The following is a 22,431-nucleotide window of genomic DNA, read 5'->3' as shown; positions in this document are numbered from 1 at the left end:
AGAGGGAGAAATAGGTGAGTCACCTGGGCATATCTTAGTACTTCCTTGCCAAATTGTGACTATAAGTGGACAGATACAGCAGCCCCAGCCTGAGAAGGGGATAATGACCAGGCTGCTCTTCGCCCCTCAGAAATTAGGGTCTTGGTCAGGCCAGCCAGGAAGCCATCATGGCCACCAGAGGGCAGTAGCTATGGGTGAGAGTGACCTAGAATGAGCAGTGGAGGCGGCAGGTGCTGAGTATCAGTTGCAGCCCCAAAACTAACTGCAGCAGTGGGGGCTGTAGTTTGTCCCACTAATACCACTCTTCCAAGGTTCCCTTCTGGGAGAGGCGTGAAGGAATTGAGAAAGAGAGATGCAAGCGATGGACCGTGGTAGACACAAAGATGCACCACCTCAAGAAAGGATTTGCTGTCCAACGGTGGGGAGTGAGGTTGGCAGGCAGTCTCCAGCTGTCAGCTCCTGCAAGGCCTGACTTACCTGCAGAGAGACACTCGGTCCCAGGTTATATCCTTCCAGACAGAGGCGGTTTGCATCTGGCGACTCAATGAGGCAGGAGAATAAAAGCCCAGGGGCTTTTATTTTTAGCACTTTGGGGGGCCAAGGCAGGTGGATCACTTGAGCTCAGAAGTTCGAGACCAGCCTGGGCAACATGGCGAAACCCCATCTCTACAAAATATACAAAAATTAGTCGGGCATGGTGGCGCGTGCCTGTGGTCCCAGCTACTCGGAGGCTGAGGCGGGAGGATCGCTTGAGCCCAGGAGGTTGAGGCAGCAGTGAGCCGTGATTGCACCACTGCACTGCAGCCTGGGTGACAGCGTGAGTCTCTGCCTCAAAATAAAATAAAACAAAAGCCCAGGTATTTCTACCCAATTCGGGGCACTCTGATGAACAGTACTCCAGAGGTCCCTGCTGGGGTTGCTGAGGTTTTGTCAGGCTTGCATGGCAATTCAACTTCTCTCTGCCCAGTGTTGCTTCCTCCCACTTTTCCTTCACAGGTGTCGATCCGCAATAAACATCTACCACCCCAAATTCCATCTCAGTATCTTCTACCAGAGGAACAAAGTGGGCAAACTCCACATCTCCTGCTTTTTCTAGTGCACCACTCTCCCCTGGCCCAAACATAGAAACCGGAGCCCCTTTGCTCTCAGCAGTTTATTTAAAAACATACCTGAATATATACCCAAAGGAAAAGATTCAAGATAACACGTTTTATGGGGAAAAAGCCCTTATGCTACATGCAAATATATTTTTGTACTCATTAAAACCACATAAAAGTATATTATGCATTTTAAAAGGTTGATTACCTCAAAACCAGAAATGCCCTCCAGGCTCTCAGCTGACATAACCCACATTTATGAAGTCAAAAGCAGCTTTCCAGATTTTCTTCTCCTTCATTACATGAAGGGGAAATGTTGTTTTGTACAATCTTGAATACATTTGTCAGTTTGAAAGGAAACAATTTGTCTTGTTATTGAAGATATTTTAATGAAAAGATCCTGAAAATTTTTTTCAAGAATTGTTTCAGTTATGAGTGAGCAGAATATTATTCCTTTACTGTAACTTTAAGAAGCTTACCAGGGAGTCAAGGAAAGAACAAGAGGAAAACGTATAAATCAAGTATAATTAACACTTTCTAAGCAGCAAGATGCGGGGGTGGGGGTTCACAGCATTTATTTTTCTCAAAAATTAGTTAGCTTTCAATGAAAACACTTTAGGAGGCAAAGAATCTAAGGAAAAAATGAGTATTGGGTGAAAGGATCAATCATTTTGAATTATAAAAATCAGACCCCAAAGCTAAAGTGAGTGTTCATCAAAGAGTCCTGGATGTTTATTGAATTGGCTCCATCAGTGCTGGAGCTTTCTTTAGAGAGCTGTTAGTTGGGCTTCATATTTCAACTGTTCTTGTTGATGTTACTGTTACCATCCATTCCATAACCATAGGAAGAGGATGCTGTGTCTTCATGTAGACCTACTAACCTGCCATCAGAAGACATGCACACTTCACAGTCTTTCCAGTAATAAGCTGCATCTTCACTGCTCATCTCAGCCATTTGTTAGATGATTGACTCAAGTTGAGTCCAGGTTGCAGTATTAAACGAGTCTGTCTTTGGGAAAGTTAAATAATCTCTACGATGATTAATCTTTGGCTCATTAATTTTAGCACAAAAGGTGGCCTGATATAATGAGACAAGCATCCTAATGGAGTTGGACAGGCTTGGTTTGAATCCCAGATCCACCACTTGCTAGCTGTGTGATACTGACTAAGTCATTTCATATCTCTGAGCCTCGGTTTCCTCACCTGTAAAAAATGGTGGCAATCAAGGATTTTTGAGCAGACTACACAAGACAACGCATATGGAAATGTGTGACACATGATAAAGTTTGTTACTAGGCTCTAACCAATAGCCCAAATACAGGCTAGGGTACTAGTGACATAAGGAGAATCTCTTAGGTATGCCTCCTGTCATGGTCTGAAACATACATGACAACACCTGTTGTGGAGTCAACAGGCATGGGTTGAAAGGCAAAAGTAATGCTTCGAGGATACCCCAGAACACATCCTCATAGAACCAGGAATAAACCCAGTCTCCTGGGAAATGACAACCTGCACCCAGTGAAACATAGCAATCATCAGAAGGTTGAGTATGATCAAAGGTGTCATTCATAGAGAGAGGTAGTGGGGTGGAGGGACAGAGAGACTCTGTGAACAGTAGCTCTGACCACTAAACAGGGGAGACATCACCTTGGTACTCAGTATGGAAAGGAGGGTACACCTACAATACATAGATAACTATAGCTTCAGTGTCTCATGAGTACAAAGGACAAGACAATGACTTATTTTTATCTGAGCAGCTGTAGTAGTGGGTCCCCAGCTGCACAGCTCCTTGTGCCAAGGGGAAATAAAAAATGCTATAATAGCTTCTCTTGTCTCCATTCCCTCTTCCTAGATGAGATTTTTTCCCTCTGGAGCACTAGAGCAGGGCTTTCTTCCCCCTTCTGGTACTCTGCCTGCTAGAGCCAGGGGCCAATCGAACACAGACCTGATTGGAGGGGGGGTGGGTAGGCTCTAACCCAAGAAATGCCCTCTACAGGATCCTTCCTGAGGCCAGAAGAGCCATCACAATAGATTTGTTACTTTGCCTTAAGGCTTCATATACTAATAAAACCAACATGTCTTCTCTGCAACTTGTTCCACCTTCCCAAATATATACACACATCATTGATACACATATTACTAATTAGTTCATCATATTCTCTCCAGGGAACACAATAGGTATAAAAAGCTTGGTGATTGTAATAGCTGGGAGGAGACAGATAGATTTGGTCAATTTCCCATTGTCAATTAGCAATAATGATAATAACAAGGGTGACATTTATTGACCGTATGTGATCTCATCTTACCTCTCAAAAACACTAGTTATGTACCCTGTCTTACAAGATGAGGAAACTGAGCTACAGAGAATTACACAAGTTGCCCAAGGTCACACAGCTAGCAAGTGGATAACCAAAGTTTGTGCACTTAACCTCTATGCTCTATGCTTCTTTGGAGAGAGGAGCAACTGTGATGTTTCTCTTTCATACATCTCCTTGAAACCAGCCTACTCACGGCAGACTTGGCTTATGATAAAAATCTCCTAGGTCTTTTGTTTCCAAAACAAAAATGATAGCATCCAAAGGTAGAGTAGCATCAGCAAAATGGTTTTCTGCAGTTTGTTATCTGGAACCTGGTCTTTATGTCATGAGAACATCATTCTCCAGTCTATCTGCAAATGACCAAAAACGTTGGAATTCACAGTAGTTTTCAGGGTAGAACCTCAAATGAGACATTAAAAATCAGCAACATGGCTGGGCGAGGTGGCTCACGCCTGTAATCCCAGCGCTTTGGGAGGCCGAGGCGGGTGGATCACCTGAGGAGGTCAGGAGTTTGAGATCAGCCTGTCCAATGTGGCAAAACTCTGTCTCTACTAAAAATACAAAACTTAGCAGGGTGTGGTGGCAGGCGCCTGTAATCCCAGCTACTTGGGAGGCTGAAGCAGGAAATCACTTGAACCTGGGAGGTGGAGGTTGCAGTGAGCCGGTATCGTGCCACTGCACTCAAGCCTGGGCAACAGAGCAAGACTCCGTCTCAACAAACAAACAAAAAAATCAGCAACACATAACATACCAGTGCTCTAATTCATTGCTGCTGAGTCCTCTTTGAAGCCAAATAAACCTTCCATATTCACATTCCAGAAATGTCCCTGCCTCCTACTCCCATGCTTTGTCTGGAAAAATCCTTCATATCCTTCAAGGCCCAGCTCAAATGTCACCTCCTTTACAAAGTGTTTCCCAGTCCCACAGGCAGAATTAATTGATCCTCCTTTATGCTCCCACAGCACTTTATATTAGCATTGGTGGTATAGCTCTTACCACATTGTTTTAATTAATTGCATAAGTAAGCTCCTTGAGGTCAGAGACTTGTCTTATTCATAAACCGTTTGATTTCCATATCCCCAGCTTAGCACATACCTTATTTCATCAAATCTAAAACTCCATCAATTGTAAGATACACCATTATTTCATGAATTACTAAGAAAAACAACACACTGACAATTATTCTATGACATACCATCAATTTGAAGATGAGTCCCAAATTCAGGAAATGTCAAAAATTTTAAAAATGTGTTTTAGAAGGAATGAACTGTGGCAATAAGTGCTCACCAAATGTTTATAGAACTGAATTATTAAACCAAGGTGGAACAGATATTTCCAGAGAACTGTGACAGCCCATGCTTCTTAATAAGTAAGAGATTAGAAGTTGGTGATGAATGGTGTGTGACTGCATTGCTGATTTCAAATATTTTACCCAACAGATCAGTTAAAGGGATGAGTGGCCTGATGTGCCATCCCTGTTAAAAAAAACAAAAACAAACAAACAAACAAAAACACATAAACACCTGCAAGTGCCAAGCCTGCTGGCTCATGTGTGTAATCCCACTCCTTCAGAAGGCTAAGGCACAGGATTGCTTGAGGCCAGGAGTTTGAAGCCAGCCTGGACAGCATAGTGAGACCCTGTCTCTAAAAATATAAAAAATTAGCCAGGCATGGAAGCAAGCCCCTGTAGTCTCAATTACTCAGGAGGCTGAGGTGGGAGGATTGCTTGAGTCCAGGAGGTCCAGGCTGCAGTGAGCTATTTGTGCCACTGCACTCCAGCCTGGGCAACAAGGCCAACCCCCACCTCTAAAACAACAACAACAACAAAGACACCTCCAGATCTCCCATTTAATATACTAGAAAGTAAAGTGATGATATATTGATTCTAGTTCCTTAAACAAGTTCAACCCACTGCTGTGCTCATCTGCCCATGAAGAGGAATAATAGCACAGCTTTCTCCCAGTTTATTCCTGCCCTGCTTTTATTTTGATGCAATCCCTTCCTAATTCCAAACTGTTGGGTCTGTGACCTTAGCTCCCCTTTCTCCTTGGCCCTCTGAAGTTAGTGATTGTATATATTACCTCCCTGGTTAGTGTCTGGACCTGTGCTTTCCATAGGATCTTTCCACAGGACAGGCCTTGCTGGGTTTTAGTATTTCAGGCTGTCTCACCAAGAATCTGTATTCTAGTTCCAACCTAGAAATAGAAACCCCACCCCCTGCCCTAGACCTAGTCTAAGCCATACACTTAATGTCTCTGGCCCTCCTTCCACCACTCTTTCCCTGCCCCCAAGCACACATACACACTCATGCAAGATAAACCAAATTGTCACTGAAAACCTTAAATGTATGGTTGGTTCACAGAAATACTCCTGGAATAAAAGTTCCTCTTTGAAAATAGAATTATAGGCCGGGCATGGTGGCTCATGCCTGTAATCCCAGCACTTTGGGAGGCTGAGGTGAGCGGATCCCTTGAGCTCAGGAGTTTGAGACCAGCCTGGCCAACATGGCAAAATCCCATCTCTAATAAAAATACAAAAAAAATTAGCTGCCTGTAATCCCAGCTACTCAGGAAGCTGAGGCATGAGAATTGCTTGAACCCAGGAGGCAGAGGGTACAGTGAGCTGAGATCGTGCCACTGTACTCCAGCCTTGGCAACAGAGCTAGGCTCCGTCTCAAAAAAAAAAAAAAAAAAGAAAAGAAAATGGAATTAAAATGGAATTATACTAGCCAGACATGGTGGCGTATGCCAGCAGCCCAAGCTACTGGGGAGGATCACTTGAGCCCAGCAGTTTGAGTCCAGCCTGGGCAACATAGCAAGAACCTGTCCCCCTCTCTCTCTTAAAAAAAAATTATATTGAAAGGATTGAGCCTAGTAGCTTAATTAATACATTGTAAAATTTTTAAACATGTAAGCAGCTCTGCACATTATCATTCAGGGAATGAGCGTCTTTATGAGGCAAGTACAAAGGGGCAATTTTATAAGGGGGTGATGAAGAAGAGAGTAAAATAGGGCAACGGGTTCCTAGTTTGCTTTCGTACCTAGACCCTTGGTGGGAAGCCAGTGACCACTAAAAACCTGAAAGTCATCTCCCCCTTTAAGGCAGGCTGCCAGTGCCTGGGTTAGGTTTATCAGGACTAAGTCACAGAGCTCCAAAGATTAGCATCTTCCAATTTACGCCAGTCCTCCCAGGCAAGGCAAGACTTGTTCAGCCTCCAGGTCAGCTTAGTCAGTATCCATTCAGTGCCTTCCCCAACCTTAATGAATAAAGAGGAAACAAGAGAAAGGTAGAGAAACAATCTCTATTGATTTATTATTCATAGTATTTGGAGATGTTCAAACTATATAAAGGACCCTGCTTATATTTTCTTTCAAAGGGAGTCTGCAAAGTAGGTCCCCCAAAGTATTAGAATTGAATGCATCCAGGCCGGGTGCGGTGGCTCACGCCTGTAACCCCAGTACTTTGGGAGGTAGAGATGGGTGGATCACGAGATCAGGAGTTCGAGACCAGCCTGGCCGAGATGGTGAAACCCTGTCTCTACTAAATAAATAAATAAATACATAAATACAAAAATTAGCCGGGTGTAGTGGCAGGCGCCCGTAATCCCAGCTACTCGGGAGGCTAAGGCAGGAGAATCGCTTGAACCCGGAAGGCGGAGGTTGCAGTGAGCCGAGATCGCGCCACTGCACTCTAGCCTGGGCTACAGAGCAAGACTCTGTCTCAAACAAAACAAAACAAAAAAAGAATTGAATGCATCCAATGCCATAGGAGTTTTACTTCCTTACAGGTAGAGTTACACTTGCAAATAAAATCATTGAGGTGAAATCACAGAACATTAGAACTGAACAGAATCTTGATGATAGATCTGTTGCCTTGTTTTATAGATGAGGACTTTTAGGGGAAGAAAGTTAACTAGTTACTGGCAGAGCAGGTACTAGAAGCCAAATGTCCTGACTCCCAGTCTAGGGATTTTCCCAACAGGGAAGACACCTAAACCCTTAAAACAATTGTATCTCATCCTCATAGTGTGCAATTACATTTGGTTTATTAGGCTTTAAAACACCATGCAAATAGAGCTCCTATTACAGGATATCTTGATGACTGATACAAACAAATGGTAAAGAGTCAACTGGCCCATCACTTCCACCCAAGGATTGAGGCAGTACATTTTTGCCATGTATAAGTGTAAAATAAATTGTCATCACCTGGAGCCCTTACAGGGCTGGATTACTGTAAAAATCAAGCCAGCTCACTAAAAGTTTATCCAGATGACATCCAACTTCACCACAGTCCCCGCCAACTTGTGATGTAAGCCGGGGAGGAAGCTTCGAAATTTTCCCCTGGTCGAGTTTTGGAAGAACTGTGTAAACAACGCCCCTTACTGGTCAACATAAGAAAACACAAAAGCCACTGCTGGCAAGAGCAGGGCTCTAGCAAAAGGTCACAGCAATGTCTCTAAGTCGTCTTGTAGTCTATGGGAACCGTGGCCAGGTCAAAGGAGAAAGCCTGGGGAAAACAGCAGGGGGAAGAAAAAAACTACATTTTTTTCCAGAGATGTTTATATGTACCGAATTAAAGTTAGACCCCCAAAGTAAGCAGATACATTTTTGGTATCCCATTGAGTTTGAACAGGCAGTTACAAGACCCACAGGCATATGCTAGGCTTATACACATAAACAAGATTTTTATTGTTAACATCAATGAACACAGATGGAAAAATATTCACGTGCCAAAGACATATTTGCTTACGAGATCACAAAATTGCTGTTGATTTGTATTCATAAATGATTTGGTGAATCATTATGTGTTTTTGAGTGAATATATGTGTGTGTGTACACACACACACACACACACACTCTGATATGAGATTTCCAAAGCTTCGTTTCCATTTGTATTCCTGCAATAACTTCATCAGAAAGAGAAAGCAGAAGCTTGGAAACATGTATATGTTTTATAGATACTGTGATTTACTGAAAATGAAAATAACATCCTATTACATATATTTTAAGTAATACGCAAAGAAAATACAATAAACACTGATTTGGCTCAATGACTTGCCTAATGGAAGGATTTTTTTAAGTTTTAAAAAAAATCCCCAGTAAAGTGGTCAAGGATACTTGATGATGTTACCATTGAAGAAGCATAGTATTTTCTAAGCAACTCCAAGGCTCTGTTATTTCTTGCTTGTAGGGTCTTCTCAGTTCTCAGTTCATTCTTGATGACACTGAGCTCTCCGCGGATCTTTGCCATTTCTAATTCATAATACGATTTCATTTCTTCTTTTAGGAGCACATTTCCAACCTCGGTTTGATGCTTTAACTTCCTAACAGCTTCTTTTAAATTTCTGTTCTCTAGGTTCAATTTGTGGATGACTTCTTTGGCTTGCTGGAGCTGTTCACTTAAGTTTTTTACATTTGTTGCTTTTTCAGACAGGTCATTTCTTAAAGCTTGAAGTTCATAGTCACTTTTTGAAGCATCTGTCTCTGCTTCTTGAAAATTTAGGGGTTTTGTGAATATTTCTTTTTTGTAGTGCAAAAGTTCTTTTTCAGCATTTTCAAATTCCTCTTCTATTTTTCTGTATTTCATATTAAGTTCTTCCAGTTCTTCATTCAAAAGATTCAGGCAAAGTTTTGGAGACATTCTTTCCATAAATTTCTTTCTTATGTCTTGTCTTAGTAGAGCTGGTAAGTTATCTGTACTGCAGGTAGAGTTATCTTCTGTGCTGTTAAAGCTTTCTTCTGTTGTAACATCCACATTAGATGATTCATAGGATGCAGAATTTGTGTCTGTTTCATTCTTTGAAATGTTTATCTTGTTCTCTCTTAAATTTTGTTCTTGTTCTATTTCATTTAGTTGGAAAATATATTTTTTCCTCTTAAATTTACTTTCTTCCTGAAACTTTCTACTGGACAAATTATAAATTTCTTCCATTCCCTTGCTGCTATCTGCAGTCGTTTGTTCAGAAGAAGATTCAGGCTCAGAAGTCTCTTCTAGAACATCTTGTGCACTAAAAAAAGGAGTAAACATATTCTCCTTCCAGTGTTTTCTTCTAGCATCCATTTCTCCAGGCACCTCTTCCAATATCTGAAAAACAAAATTTAAAACCAAGGCAGGCACATTATTTACACTAGTAGCTAATATAGTAGAAAGAAATAAAAATGCTGGCTCACGGGTGAAGAATCTAAACATTTGAGGGCTGGCTCTCTCTCTAACTCACTGAATGGCTTGGGCCTCATTCCCCTCATTTATAAATGGAAAGGGCTGAACGAGCTAAGTTCTACAGATGCTTCCAGCTTTAAAAGTCTCTTATCCTATGAAATAGAACTAGTAAACTGACACATTTAGCTACTTACTGTACACAGAGAAAGTGATTCTATAAGAAAACAACTGTACACATAAAAACAGACTGCTTTAAAATAAAAAAAAGTGATTTGAAATTAATAGGTTAATGTTGGTAATACCTGTGCTTTCAATGTGTCTGATGCCTTTCTAGTTCTTTTGGATTGGACTATTGTTTATTCATTCTTTAAAGTGACTAAAACATCAGGGCTTAATGAAATGTGAGCTGCTTTTGGTAAAGTATACCATGCAGACTTCCTTATGACTAACTCTGCCAAATGCCCTTCTGTCTTGACCTATAAATTCCTGCTATTCCAGTCTTGGGCTTTGCTTTTAGGCAAGACTGCCAAGTGTACAGAATTCTATCCATTTTGACAGCAATTTCATGAGGAGAACCTAATGTCAACAATTGAAAATATTAATGCCACCAAATGTGTTTTTCTCAAGATACTGACTCTGAGTGTAGTTTTTAGGTGAAAATTCAGCATACTAAATCACAACCAACTTTCCAAGTTTATAAAAATATGAGGATGATTATTTTGTTCCAAAAAGAGTCTTCCCTACCCAAAGGGAATCCTTAATGTACAGCTTTCCCACAGCACTGAAATATTTGATAAGTGACTACTTCTGAGGGAAGGGAGAAAGAAGAACCAGAGCAGTATGTGGAGGGCCACTGGCACCTGAAGCCACCAACTGGTAGCTGAAGTTAGCCCTAAAGGGTGAGGAGAAGAAGGAGAGGGTCACTTTATTCATTTTATATATTAATTCACCAAAACATATTTGTAGTATCACCATGTAGAAAAATCAAAGTATGCCTGCATCTTTTTTATCTATGCACTCAAATGTAATTTTCTGCTGGTAATGAGAAATGGCAAATGTTGTATTTATTTCTTAATTAATATTTTCTTTGATTATTATAACAATTTTGGAGAATAGAGAAAAGCACAGAAAACAGAAGGAATCTCCTTCATAATCTCATGGCCCTGAGATAACTACTTTTTGGTGTATTATCTTCTCTTTTCTTTTTACAAACAGTAGTTTATTTTTAAACAACACAGGTTTTCCTTACTATGAGCAATGAAGGAATAAACTTGATACCTACAGGTACCGAACATACCTCTTCTCTCCCCTTTTCCCCACAAAAGATGGAAGGGACTCACCATCCCCAAGAGTACATCCCTACTGGCAACTACTTGGCTTTGAGGAAAGGAGAAGGTACATATATTCTTAAGATGAACTATTTGGAGAGTTCAGTGAAGGTACTAAAATGATTGGTCCAAAAGCCAGAAGCCAAGCTTTCTTGAGGTCAATCAGACCACAATGATAAACTCAGACTTTAAATTCACAATATATATTTGCCATTGGAGCATCATCTTCTTTCTTTTGAAACAGTTCTTTCTGACTTTCATTATTCCACGAGTCACCATCCAGAAGCATCATTGATCGATCTGTTCTTAAAGGGAAATATCATTATCTTGGTTTCCCTCATCTCTAGAAATATGAATGCAAATCAGTAGGAATTATTACAGCAATCATAGAGGAAAGGAACAGAGAGAGGAGAAAAGAGGGTGATGTTAATTGCCACATTTTTTAGCAGTCAAATTTTTACCCAACAATTATATAGATGATAAAAATGCTTCTAATCAGGTAGCAATGGCAGAGAGATTACTATTCCTCTTACTTAATTCTGGATGAAGGGCATTGGTGGGATTGATTAGGAAGGAGGTGAGCACGGGGGCAAGTAAAGTGTGGCCACTTTATATCTGGAGATAGCAAGAATATCTCTATCTGAGATAGAGGTCTGGGTATGGATAAAGGTTAAAATTAAAAACTCTTTTCATTAATAATTTTGCTCCTTGAAAAAGTTACTTCTACATCCAACCATCCCATAAATCTCTGGCAAAACACATACACATATGCACACATGCACACACACACACACTTATTAATTTTCACTGTCTCTCTTCCCTGAGCCTCTGTATAATTTCCTGGTGTCTGAAAGGAAATGCCTTTCAGTGAAGCCTATATAGCTACTGAAATGGGAAGAGCCCATTTATGACTAAGGCCCAGAGAAGTTAAATGACTTGACCAAGGCCACACAGCCCATAGTAGTAAAACTGAGGACCCTGTCTCTCAGGTCAGTGCTTGTTCTAAAATTCTTCTTTATTCATCTGCTAGGTTTCATTCCCCATATTGAAAGAAAACAACTCACTATTTTCAGAGCTTAGGTATCTTTTAAAAGGCCACAAAAGAAGAGAGGAAAAGTGAAGGGGGGAGGGTAAGGAGAACTGCATGTCACATTTCAAAGAACAGAAAGAGAAAGGTTTGAAAAGCCTTTTGGAATTTCCCTCCCATGGCTTACACAGGGCAGGGTCAAGCGGTCTCTGAGCTGCTTTTTTTTTCTTCTCTCTTTCATTGGCAAGATATCCTTTAAGGGCTTGTTCCCAAATCTAGTCACAGAATGTGGCAAATCCCAGACTCGGGGTAAAAGCTGCCAGTCTCATTTTCTCTTCACAAATTGTACTGTTTGTTTTTTTATGCAGAACGAGTATGGCATTAGTATTCTCTGGCAAGAACAAGGAATATGCTTTAAGGCAATGACACTCCTCTACCCTGGCCTGGTAGCCATTTTGTTCTCAATAAACTTGACTAGGTAATTTGTTCCAGCATAAGGCAAACCAAACCAGAAGCCATTATTGAAAGTGTAGGCATGCCTGTTAGTGGGTCAGTTGTGGACATTTATTAATATAAATGCCTACCCAACACTACACTGGATACTGAAGGTCAGAAGGGTAGGGGCAGGAGGCCCAATGGGGATGAAAAACTGGTTTCTTTGGAAGCAAATAATCTAGAACACAGACAGGAAAACAATACAAAGTCATAGGACAAGTAGTCCTCTAAGATAGCAATCCCCCAGAAGCCCTTAGGACTGCACTGTTAAGGTGTATGTGTCTACAATATGACTACATCTATTCATTTGTGTCTGACATGAATTAATAATGGATTCCTGATGGTTCTAGTTAGTGTCTCACTGAAAACATCATCATTTATCCTCAGGTGACTTTTTTTTTTTTGCAGTGGCAAAGTAATAGGACATTTTTGTGGAGTGAGAGATCTCTTGCCTCATGAAAGTGGTTTGTATTCACCTAAAGAATTTGAGAACCACTGATAAAATAAATTGAATATGAATTTATATATAACATGATGTAACATAAATGTTGAGAGCTAAGCAAAGAACAGTCATTTACAATGGACCTATAGGTGCACTGTTCCATAAAAATCTTAGAGGAATGCACATCTATTCTCAAATAGCTCCATAAAATAATACACTACTGTTTACTCTGAAAGGAGAAATCCACAAACCATCTCAGTTTCATTTTTCAGCTGGGGCCCCAGAGAGTATAATCATATTAAAGCGGATGTGAAATTTAATTATTTGTTTTCTAAAATATTCATATTTTAAATCACAGGCTTTAGGGAAATTTGATGACATAAATCAATTTTTTTTTTTCTGTTGCCTTATCCCATTTACACGGGCACAGTGGCTCACATCTGTAATCCCAGTGCTTTGGGAGGCAGAGGCGGAAGGATAACTTGATGTCAGGAGTTCAAAACCAGCCTGGGCAACATAGTGAGATCCGTGTCTACAAAAATTAAAAACAAAATTAGATAGGTGTGGTGGTATATGCCTGTAGTCCTAACTACTCAGGTGGGAGGATTGCTTGAGCTCAGGGGGTTGAGGCTGAAGTGAGCTATGATCATGCCACTGCACTCCAGCCTGGGAAACAGAGCGACACTCTGTCTCCTAAAAAAAAAAAAAAAAAAAAAAGAATTTGGTTTCAAATTTTCAGGACCATCTCTCTTCACAAATTTAGATCTGCCTGCAAAATTCCATTATTCTTCCAGGCAGAGTAGGTAGGGACTGGAAAACAGTTCTGGAAGAATGCCAAAGGCTTTTTCCCATCTCACAAGGGTCCTTCCTCTCAAACTTTGTAAACTGGGAATGATGGTTGGAAAAGGTCATCTCCAACCCGTGTTGAGTAACCTGTCATTATCCTCAGTCGCTTAGTAGCTCTCAACAAGGGGCATGGCTTTTAGTCACTGCCTAGGGGCAGTAAGGTGAAGACAAAGGGCTCCTCTTAACATAAAGAACTTTCTCCCCTTATTCTTGGATGGTCTGTTCTCTGGACTCTTAGAAAAACTGCTCCACCAAAATAGGAAAAAAATCTGTTACAAAGGAAATCACTAGGTTTGCTTCCTTCTCAACTGTCCAATTTATTCTCACTTCAGAGCAGTGGTTCTCAACCTTTTTTTTTCTCTTTTTCCTGCTTCCACTGTTTCCAGTCACAAAAACACTCCCATCATTACCCTCTTTCCTTAGAAGATTCTGACCTGCCCCCTATAGGGGAGATTCCCCATTCTCCACCCTTTTTCACTGACTTGCAGAAAACCATTAAATACCAAAAGAAGGACCCAAATGAACTGTCTGAAGTTAAGATGGATCAATATGTTTTACCATGCAACATTGTGGGGAAGAAGGAAAAGGAAGTTCCTGAGAAAGGAACTGAGTGTGGACTATGGTGGAAAAAAGACTGAAGGAGTCAGATATCTTGGCCCCCACATTTTAGAACTGCAAGCCTCAGATTCTTCAGGTGTAAAATAGGGACAATATACCTGTTTCACAGGTGATTAAGAAAAATGAATGAAAATGGAAATGAAAGCAACTTTTAAAGTGTACTGTAAACAATGGATTTTGTTCATTTTCAGGTTTTCCTTACCCTCCCTTTGAACATAAACCAGCCAGTTAAACAACCTAAACTTTCTCCAGACATATGTACTCCAAAGTGGCCAGCCGGAAGTCATCAGACCTCAGAAAAAGTTAGTTTGAAAAAAAAAGTAGGCACTATTAAAATAAATATAAGGAAGCCTAAACTCCAATCTCAGATTAATTTAATCTGCATCTTCAGGGAAAAATTATCCCTAACTTCTGTAAGTTAGTTGTTGATGTCCCCAAATTTCTGAAGCTGAATTGATTTTATCTAAGCAAAAAAGTGGTAGTCTTTTCTACACCCTAATATATTGGCAATTTAAAATCACCAATTGCTTTACCAAGAGTTTTCCAAATGTCCCACTGTATTTCAGAGGCACCAATAACTTCTCAGAAATACAGGAGTATTCGTTTGAAGATTAGCAAGGATGATTTTGCACTCTGAATTGTTCCTGTGCTTCTGTGGCATTTCACACAGACCTTTATTATACAAATATGCTATGATGGCCTGGCATTGTTACCTGACACATAGTAGCCCTGAATAAATATTTGTTTAATGAATGATCCTTAATATTCTTCCTGAAATCTCTACAATGCTTTGATTCTAATTTAGTTTAAAAAAATTTTTTTTTGACATAATTTCTCCTCTGGCTTAAAAAGTTTTGGGGGGTGGTATTTTAGAGAAAGCACTTTTATTTTTCCCTTGAAGTTTATTTGGCTTAGCTGAAGTCTTCAGGACACTTTTCCTTTGTATTTTTATGAGGCCTTCCTGAGAGCTTACTGACAATGCAGACGATCAATTACAAGGCTGAAGAGTTATGTTGCATAAGGCTCTGTGCTTCTAAACACCCCAAAAAGATAACAGCTAACACGACTGTACTTACACTTCCTGGGGTCCAAGATCTTCTGTCTACTGGATATCCTTGCCCTCCTCCAGTTTGAACTGGAAAAAAGAAAATTCCGCCTCCCTCCATGTAATCAGGAAATACATTTAACCAGAATGCCCAAACCCGTGTTTATATCTGAGATGTAGATTAAAATGACAAGTGATGGCCAGGCGCGGTGGCTCACGCCTGTAATCCCAGCACTTTGGGAGGCTGAGGCGGGCGGATCACAAGGTCAGGAGTTTGAGACCAGCCTGACCAACATGGCAAAACCCCGTCTCTACTAAAAATACAAAAATTAGCCGGGCGTGGTGGCACGCGCCTGTAATCCCAGCTACTCAGGAGGCTGAGGCAGGAGAATCGCTTGAACCAGGGAGGGGAAGGTTGCAGTGAGCCGAAATTGCGCCACTGCACTCCAGCCTGGGCAACAGAGCAAGACTCCGCCTCAAAAAAAAAAAAAAAGACAAGTGATATATTTAGAATGTCATTTGGTCTATCTGAAATGTGATACCAGACACTAAGAGGTAATTTCTCTTTTTGTCAACCCATTTCCCCAACTATTATGCCACTAAGTCTTCCTTCCCCAAGCCATACAGATATCAAATGGGACAAGAATCATGAGGAAATTTTATTCAACACAGTACCTCCTCACTTTTAGCACCTATTGAGCAAAGGAGCCACCCTGGCTTGTTGTTAATGAGCACGCCAGGAACCGCATTAGCAAAAGGCTGGAGCCCAGGCCTTGCCTCCCTCCCTCAGAGTGCAGTTAATTTGAAACAAACAAACAAAAAAACATCGAAAAGGGAAGTCATCCTGATTTTTGCCTTCATCTGTCAGGGTCCTAATATATGGGCCAAAGTGTCCACTTCCCGGGACAAATTGTCTTCTCTATTGCTTGGCAGCTATTGAGGGGGAAGAAAAGTACCATTGAAAACTGGGCCCCGTGAATGCTTATTACTCCCCAGTTCTTTGTTATTAGTGTGAAGTTATTCCTTCTAGAAGAAAAGATACGGGGAGTCACCTTAATTCCGAAGGCTGAGACTTTATTAGTATGAGAGTCACATTCTTGCTACAAAGCTGTATCTTTGTATGCATAGTTTGGGAGTTTTCTCTGTAAATTGTTAACTGAAACTCCTGCCATCGTTGCCTCCCGAGGAGAGAAGGTGGCTCGGGGTCAGGGCGCTGCTTCGGTCCCCATTGCAGGTGACACTTTCCACCTCCCCAGTCCCGACCTAGTCGCTGGCGGGCGGCGGGAGAGGCCTGACCCCACTCCTCTTTCCGCACTGCCACTCCCACGTCCTGGTCCTTTCCCTCCCAAACGCTCTCCAGCCCCGGCCTGGGGCTCTAAGGACAGAAATAACCTGCAGTGGGGGTTGGGGTGCGGACCTGGGCGCCTGCCCCTGGCTCCCCGCCCCTTCGCCCCCTGTGTCTGGGAAGAAGAGGGGCGAGCCCGGGGGAGCCCGGGCTTTCCCGTCCGCAGACATACCTGGAAGCGTGGATGCCGTCTGGAGAGCCCGAACCTCTCTTCCTCAAAGACAACCACCACCCGCGCGCGGCAGCCCCCCGTTCGGCTCTGGCCACCGCGACCCCGCCGGGCCGGCTCCGGGCTGAGCCACCGCAGTGCAGCGCCAGCGCGGGCCGCGCGGTTGCCTAGCAACGAGCCTGCCCGATTTAAAGGGACCCGGACTCCGGACGCGCGCAGAGGGCCGGACGCTGGCGTCCCGCAGTCAAAGCCTGGCCGGAGGACTGAGCATGCCCGGTGAAGCGGGTACCGCGGCGGCTTCTGCCCGGCAAGAAATAGGAGCTCGTGGAAGGAGAGCTGAGTCAGGGTGGGAAGGGGCCAGAAACTGCAAGGCAGCCCCACCCGCAGTGGGATTATTACGGAGGGTCTGGGTGACTCACAAAGCCACCTGGACACTATGACTGTATGCGGGTCCAGACGGCGTGGCATAGGGTCAGTTCCTAGGTCTGCTGTTATTAGCATGACATGGTGGAGGGTTTGCTCTGGAAGGTTGCCAGGATTTGGTGCAGGGTTGCTAACTATGCAGGAGTTCCACCCCACCCTCCATCCCCACGCACACCCTCACGCATTAGCACAATGGTCTGACTTCTGACCAAGGTTTTAAGGACGTTAGGTCAGGAGAGCATTGTGCCGTGGCTATGCCCCTACGGAAGACTAGGCTTGTATCTCAGAGAGCCCATGGTTTCCTCATTTGCCACTCAGGAATTTCTCTAAACCACTCTTGCACCCTACTTGAATTTAAAATCCATTGGGGGCAACTAGTTCCACACTACTGGCAGTGTGAAATTGTTTCCTTTTATTAGTCCCCAAAGTACTGTCTTCCTACTTCAAAGGTTGCTCACAACTTCCAGGATTTGGTTGGGTGACAAGCCCATGCTTTTCACTGTGTTATAGATTTTAAACATTGTATTTTGTTGAATCAATAAATGATCTTCTTAGACTTAGGCCAGGCGCAGTGGCTCACACCTGTAATCCCAGCACTTTGGGAGGCCGAGGTGGGCGGATTACCTGAGGTCAGGAGTTTGAGACCAGCCTGGCCAACATGCTGAAACCCATTTCTACTAAAAGCACAAAAATTAGCCTGGCGTGGTGGTGCACACCTGTAGTCCCAGCTACTCGGGAGGCTAAGGCAGGTGAATTGCTGGAACCTGGGAGGCGTGAGCTGAGATCATGCCACTGCACTCCAGCCTGGGTGACAGAGCGAGACTCCATCTCAAAAAATAAATAAATAGGCCGGGCGCGGTGGCTTATGCCTGTAATCCCAGCAATTTGGGAGGCCGAGGTGGGTGGATCACCTGAGGTCAGGGGTTCGAGACCAGCCTGGCCAACATGGTGAAACCTCATCTCTACTAAAAATTACCAAAAAATTAGCCTGGTGTGGTGGCACACATCTGTAGTCACAGCTACTCGGGAGGCTGAGGCATGAGAATCACTTGACCCTGGGAGGAGGAGGTTGCAGTGAGCCGAGATTGCACCACTGCTCTCCAGCCTGGGTGACAGAGTGAGACTCCATCTCTAAATAAATAAATAAATAAATATCTTCTCAGATTTTGATTAGCCTGGTTGCCCAGTACTAATTCTTCCATCACCACGATGGACTTGACCCAGGCTGTGGGACCTGAAACCGTGGGTCTGGGGTGTCTGAAATAGTAACAAGAGTGATTCTTAGGAAAGCTAGTATTTTCTAGGAAGCATTAGGGTGAAAGGAAATATTGGCTTTGGGATCTCAAGTGAAAGGAGGTTTAAGAATTTTTTAAACGTGCCAGTCTAATTTATCAAGGACCTAGCAAGGGAGTGACTTAGGAACAATACCAGGATACATTTCAAAGCTTCAAAACTTCTTGGGAACCGGATGTAACAGGTGTTTGAGGGCTGGCAAAGCTTCTTCCAGGTGCCCTGAGGCCTAGTTCTCAATCGCCTTTTTCCTCCTTAGAGAACCAAAGTCAACAAGGGTTGGAGGTAGGAAGAGTCCTAATGTCAATGTGTGTTTTATTATTGACTGACTCCTTCAGAATTAATTTGTGGGATTCTGACAGAACTTCTTTCCTTGACGTTGAGTCTCCAAATTGCCGTGCATCTTCCATGTATTTTTTTTTTTTGAGACAGAGTCTGGAGTGCAGACCCAGGCTAGAGTGCAGTGGTGTGATCTCAGCTCACTGCAACCTCTGCCTTCCCGGTTCAAGTGATTCTCCTGCCCCAGCCTCCAGAGTAGCTAGGACTACAGGCCCGCACCACCATGCCTGGCTCATTTTTAAATTTTTTAATTTTTAGTAGAGAAAGGGTTTCTCCATGTTGGCCAGGCTGAACTTGAACTCCTGACCTCAAGTGATCCGCCCGCCTTGGCCTCCCAAAGTGCTGGGATTACAGCCATGAGTCACCGCACCTGGCCTATCATTTGTTTTAATTATTTTAAAAGGATCCCATTTATTTCTGCTGGAGGTAAGATCCCTTATAATAAAGGAATCTTTTTTAATTGCTCCGTGCCTCACTTTCCTCATTTGTACAATGGGAATACTAATTGGACTTAACTCATGAGTGTTGTGAGGATCAAGTGAGTTAATGTTTTTAAGACCCTTAGAACGGTACTTGACACAGAATAAATCCTATACAACTGTTTGCTATTCTTATTATTATATTGCCTTATACATTCATCACTTTCCTAAAATATAAATACAAACACACTGATGGTGATAATTCAGGGTGTGTTCTGGAAAATGGAGTCAGAAATCTTGAGACCCAGAATTCCAAACCTTTATTTCAGGTAGAGTTTCAGATTCTCACCAAGCAACTCCACACCACCCCCATATTCGTGAATAAAAGGCACAAAGATTACCTTGGTCTTGCCGTAATTATCTTTTTAAATATGGTGGGTCACTCCTTGTACCATCGGTATCAAATGGCAGAGGATCAACAACGATTAGGACAGAGAGTTTTGTTATTCAAAGCTACTGCAGACTTGGAGATAGGTTTTCAAATATATAAGTCAGAAAACGTTTACTATCCTCTGGAAGATTTACCAATACTAAGGCAACAAAGCACTTGATATTGTATTAATAGAATTATACAGTCATACAATGGAGCCCAACCTTCTCATTTCACCATGTAGGAGACTGAGACTCAGAGAAGTAATGTGATTTTTTTCTTTGATCATGCAGCAAAATAGGCTACTTTTGATTGCCCTGGAAAATGATCCTAGTTTCAGTAGCCTCAAACCTGGGCTATTTGGGGCAATGAAAACATATACATTTATAAGTATGTGTACATATATATATAATATTATATATATATAATATTATATATATAATATTATATATATATAATATTATATATATAAAATTATATATATATATATATTTTTTGCGACGGGGTCTCACTCTGTCGCCAAGGCTGAAGTGCAGTGGCATGATCTCAACTCACTGCAACTTCTGCCTCCCGGGTTCAAGCGGTTCTCCTGCCTCAGCCTCTCAAGAAGCTGGGATTTAAGCGTGTGCCACCACACCTGTCTAATTTTTTGTATTTTTAGTAGAGACGGGGTTTTACCACGTTGGCCAGGCTGGTCTCAAACTCCTGACCTCAGGTGATCCACCCGCCTCAGCCTCCCAAAGTGCTCAGATTACAGACGTGAGCCACCGCACCTGGCCTATAAGCATATATTATATGTGGATAAACTATTTGTGCAGATAATAATAATAGCCAACATTTATCACACCCCACATCCTATACATCAGCAAATTCTGTTGGCCGTACCTTCCTAATATCTGACAGCTTCTCCAGCCTGGGCAACAGAGCAGAATCTGACAGCTTCTCACCATTTCCACCTTTACCACCCCTCCTCTGGCCCTCATCATCTTTTGACTGGACCTTGCAATAGCCTCCTGCTTCTACACTTGCCCGCTGTATTCTTTTCCTACAGCTGCCATAATGAAGTATCACAAACTGGGTGGCTTAAAGCAACAGACACTTATTCTTTCACAGTTCTGGAGGCCTAGAAGCCCAAAACTAAGGTGGTTTGAAGTGGGTTCCTTCTAGAGGCTCTGAGTGAGAATCTGTCTCTCCTAGCTTCTGGTGGTTGCCAGCAATCCTCAACCCTGCACGGCTTGCAGATGCATCACTCCAATCTCCGTCTCCGTCTTCCCATGGTCTTCTCCCTATGTGTCTGTGTGTCTTCACATGGCCGTCCTCCTTCTGTGTGTGTCTGTGTGCCCAAATTCTCTTCCTCTTATAAGCATGCCAGTTGTTGGCCTAGGGCCCACCCTAATCCAATATGACCTCATCTTAACTTGATTGCATCTGTAAAGACCCTCTTTCTTTCTTTCTTTCTTTCTTTCTTTCTTTCTTTCTTTCTTTCTTTCTTTCTTTCTTTCTTTTTCTTTCTTTCCTTCTTTCTTTCTTTCTTTTTTGACAGAGTTTCACTCTCTGTTGCCCAGGCTGGAGTGCAGTGGCACGATCTCAGCTCACTGCAACCTCCGCCTCCCAGGTTCAAGTGATTCTTCTGCCGCAGCCTCCTGAGTAGCTGGGATTACAGGCACGCACCACCACGCCGGGCTAATTTTTGAATTTTTAGTAGAGACGGGGTTTCACCATGTTGGTCAGGCTGGTCTCGAACTCCTGACCTCATGATCCACCTGCCTCAGCCTCCCAAAGTGCTGGGATTACAGGCGAGAGCCACCAAGCCCGGCCCTGTAAAGACCCTATTTCTAAATAAGGTCACGTTAATAGGTATTGGGGGTTAGGATTTGAACATATCTTTTGGGGGGACACAATTCAACCCACAACACCTGCCCAGCGTCTATTCTCAGCACAGTATCCAGAGAGACCATTACAAAACACTAAGTCAAATCATGTTACAACTCTGCTCAAAAGCCTACAAAGGCTCTCTATTTGATTTACAGTAAAAGCCAAAGCCTTTGTAATAGGCTCTATGGGATTTGCATCAAGAACCCTCTAACTCCACACCCATACCCACAATACCTCTCTGATCTCTCCTACTCCTTTGGCCCTTGCTGGTACCACTCAATAACAGTGGCTGCCTTATTGTTCGGAGAATACACAGGCACCCTCCCACCATTAGGGGCTTTGCTCAACCTGTTCCCTTTGCCTTGAATGCTCTTTCCCAAGACATCCACATATCTTACTTCCTTACCTCCCTCAAATCTTTGTTCAAATCCTAGCTTCTTGGTGACACCTACTGCTAACTTATAGCCTCTCCAGCACTCCCACTATTCTTTACCATGCTCTAATTTTTTTTAATATAGCACTTATTTTCTAACATACTCCATTATGTTATCTTCTGTTCTTCCTGCACCCCTTGCCTCCAGTCTGCCCTACACTATAAGCTCCAAGAGGGCAGGGATCTTTGATTCATTCACTGATATATACTAAGCACCAAGCAGACTGCTCAGCACATGGTAGGCACCGAACAGTTAATGAATGAATGGATGAATGGATTAATGAGTTGAGCTCATACCATGTGCCAGGAGTGTTTCATTTAATCTTCACGACA

General features: G+C 42.6%; 1 protein-coding gene across 3 annotated transcripts; it reads right to left on the bottom strand.

The window, feature by feature from the left end:
* Window positions 1-8,079: 8,079 nt before the first annotated feature.
* CCDC160 (coiled-coil domain containing 160) lies at window positions 8,080-17,093 on the bottom strand. Of its 3 annotated transcripts, XM_009439652.5 has the most exons (3): window positions 16,893-17,054; window positions 15,407-15,465; window positions 8,080-9,499 (listed from the first exon to the last, which is right to left on the bottom strand). In XM_009439652.5, the coding sequence occupies exon 3, from the start codon at window positions 9,473-9,475 to the stop codon at window positions 8,498-8,500; it is 978 nt and encodes a 325-aa protein (XP_009437927.1). In that variant the 5' UTR covers window positions 9,476-9,499; window positions 15,407-15,465; window positions 16,893-17,054; the 3' UTR covers window positions 8,080-8,497. The 3 variants fall into 3 exon arrangements, with proteins under 3 accessions (XP_009437927.1, XP_531330.2, XP_063660967.1); XM_531330.6 differs by lacking the exon at window positions 15,407-15,465 and having other exon boundaries at window positions 16,893-17,093; XM_063804897.1 differs by lacking the exons at window positions 15,407-15,465; window positions 16,893-17,054 and adding an exon at window positions 10,915-11,245.
* Window positions 17,094-22,431: the final 5,338 nt, after the last annotated feature.

The sequence above is a fragment of the Pan troglodytes genome, chromosome X, assembly GCF_028858775.2.
Source record: "Pan troglodytes isolate AG18354 chromosome X, NHGRI_mPanTro3-v2.0_pri, whole genome shotgun sequence".
Taxonomy (NCBI): Eukaryota; Metazoa; Chordata; class Mammalia; order Primates; family Hominidae; genus Pan; species Pan troglodytes.
Note: the sequence above shows the minus strand (reverse complement) of the source record. Positions and strands in the feature narration are given on the sequence as shown.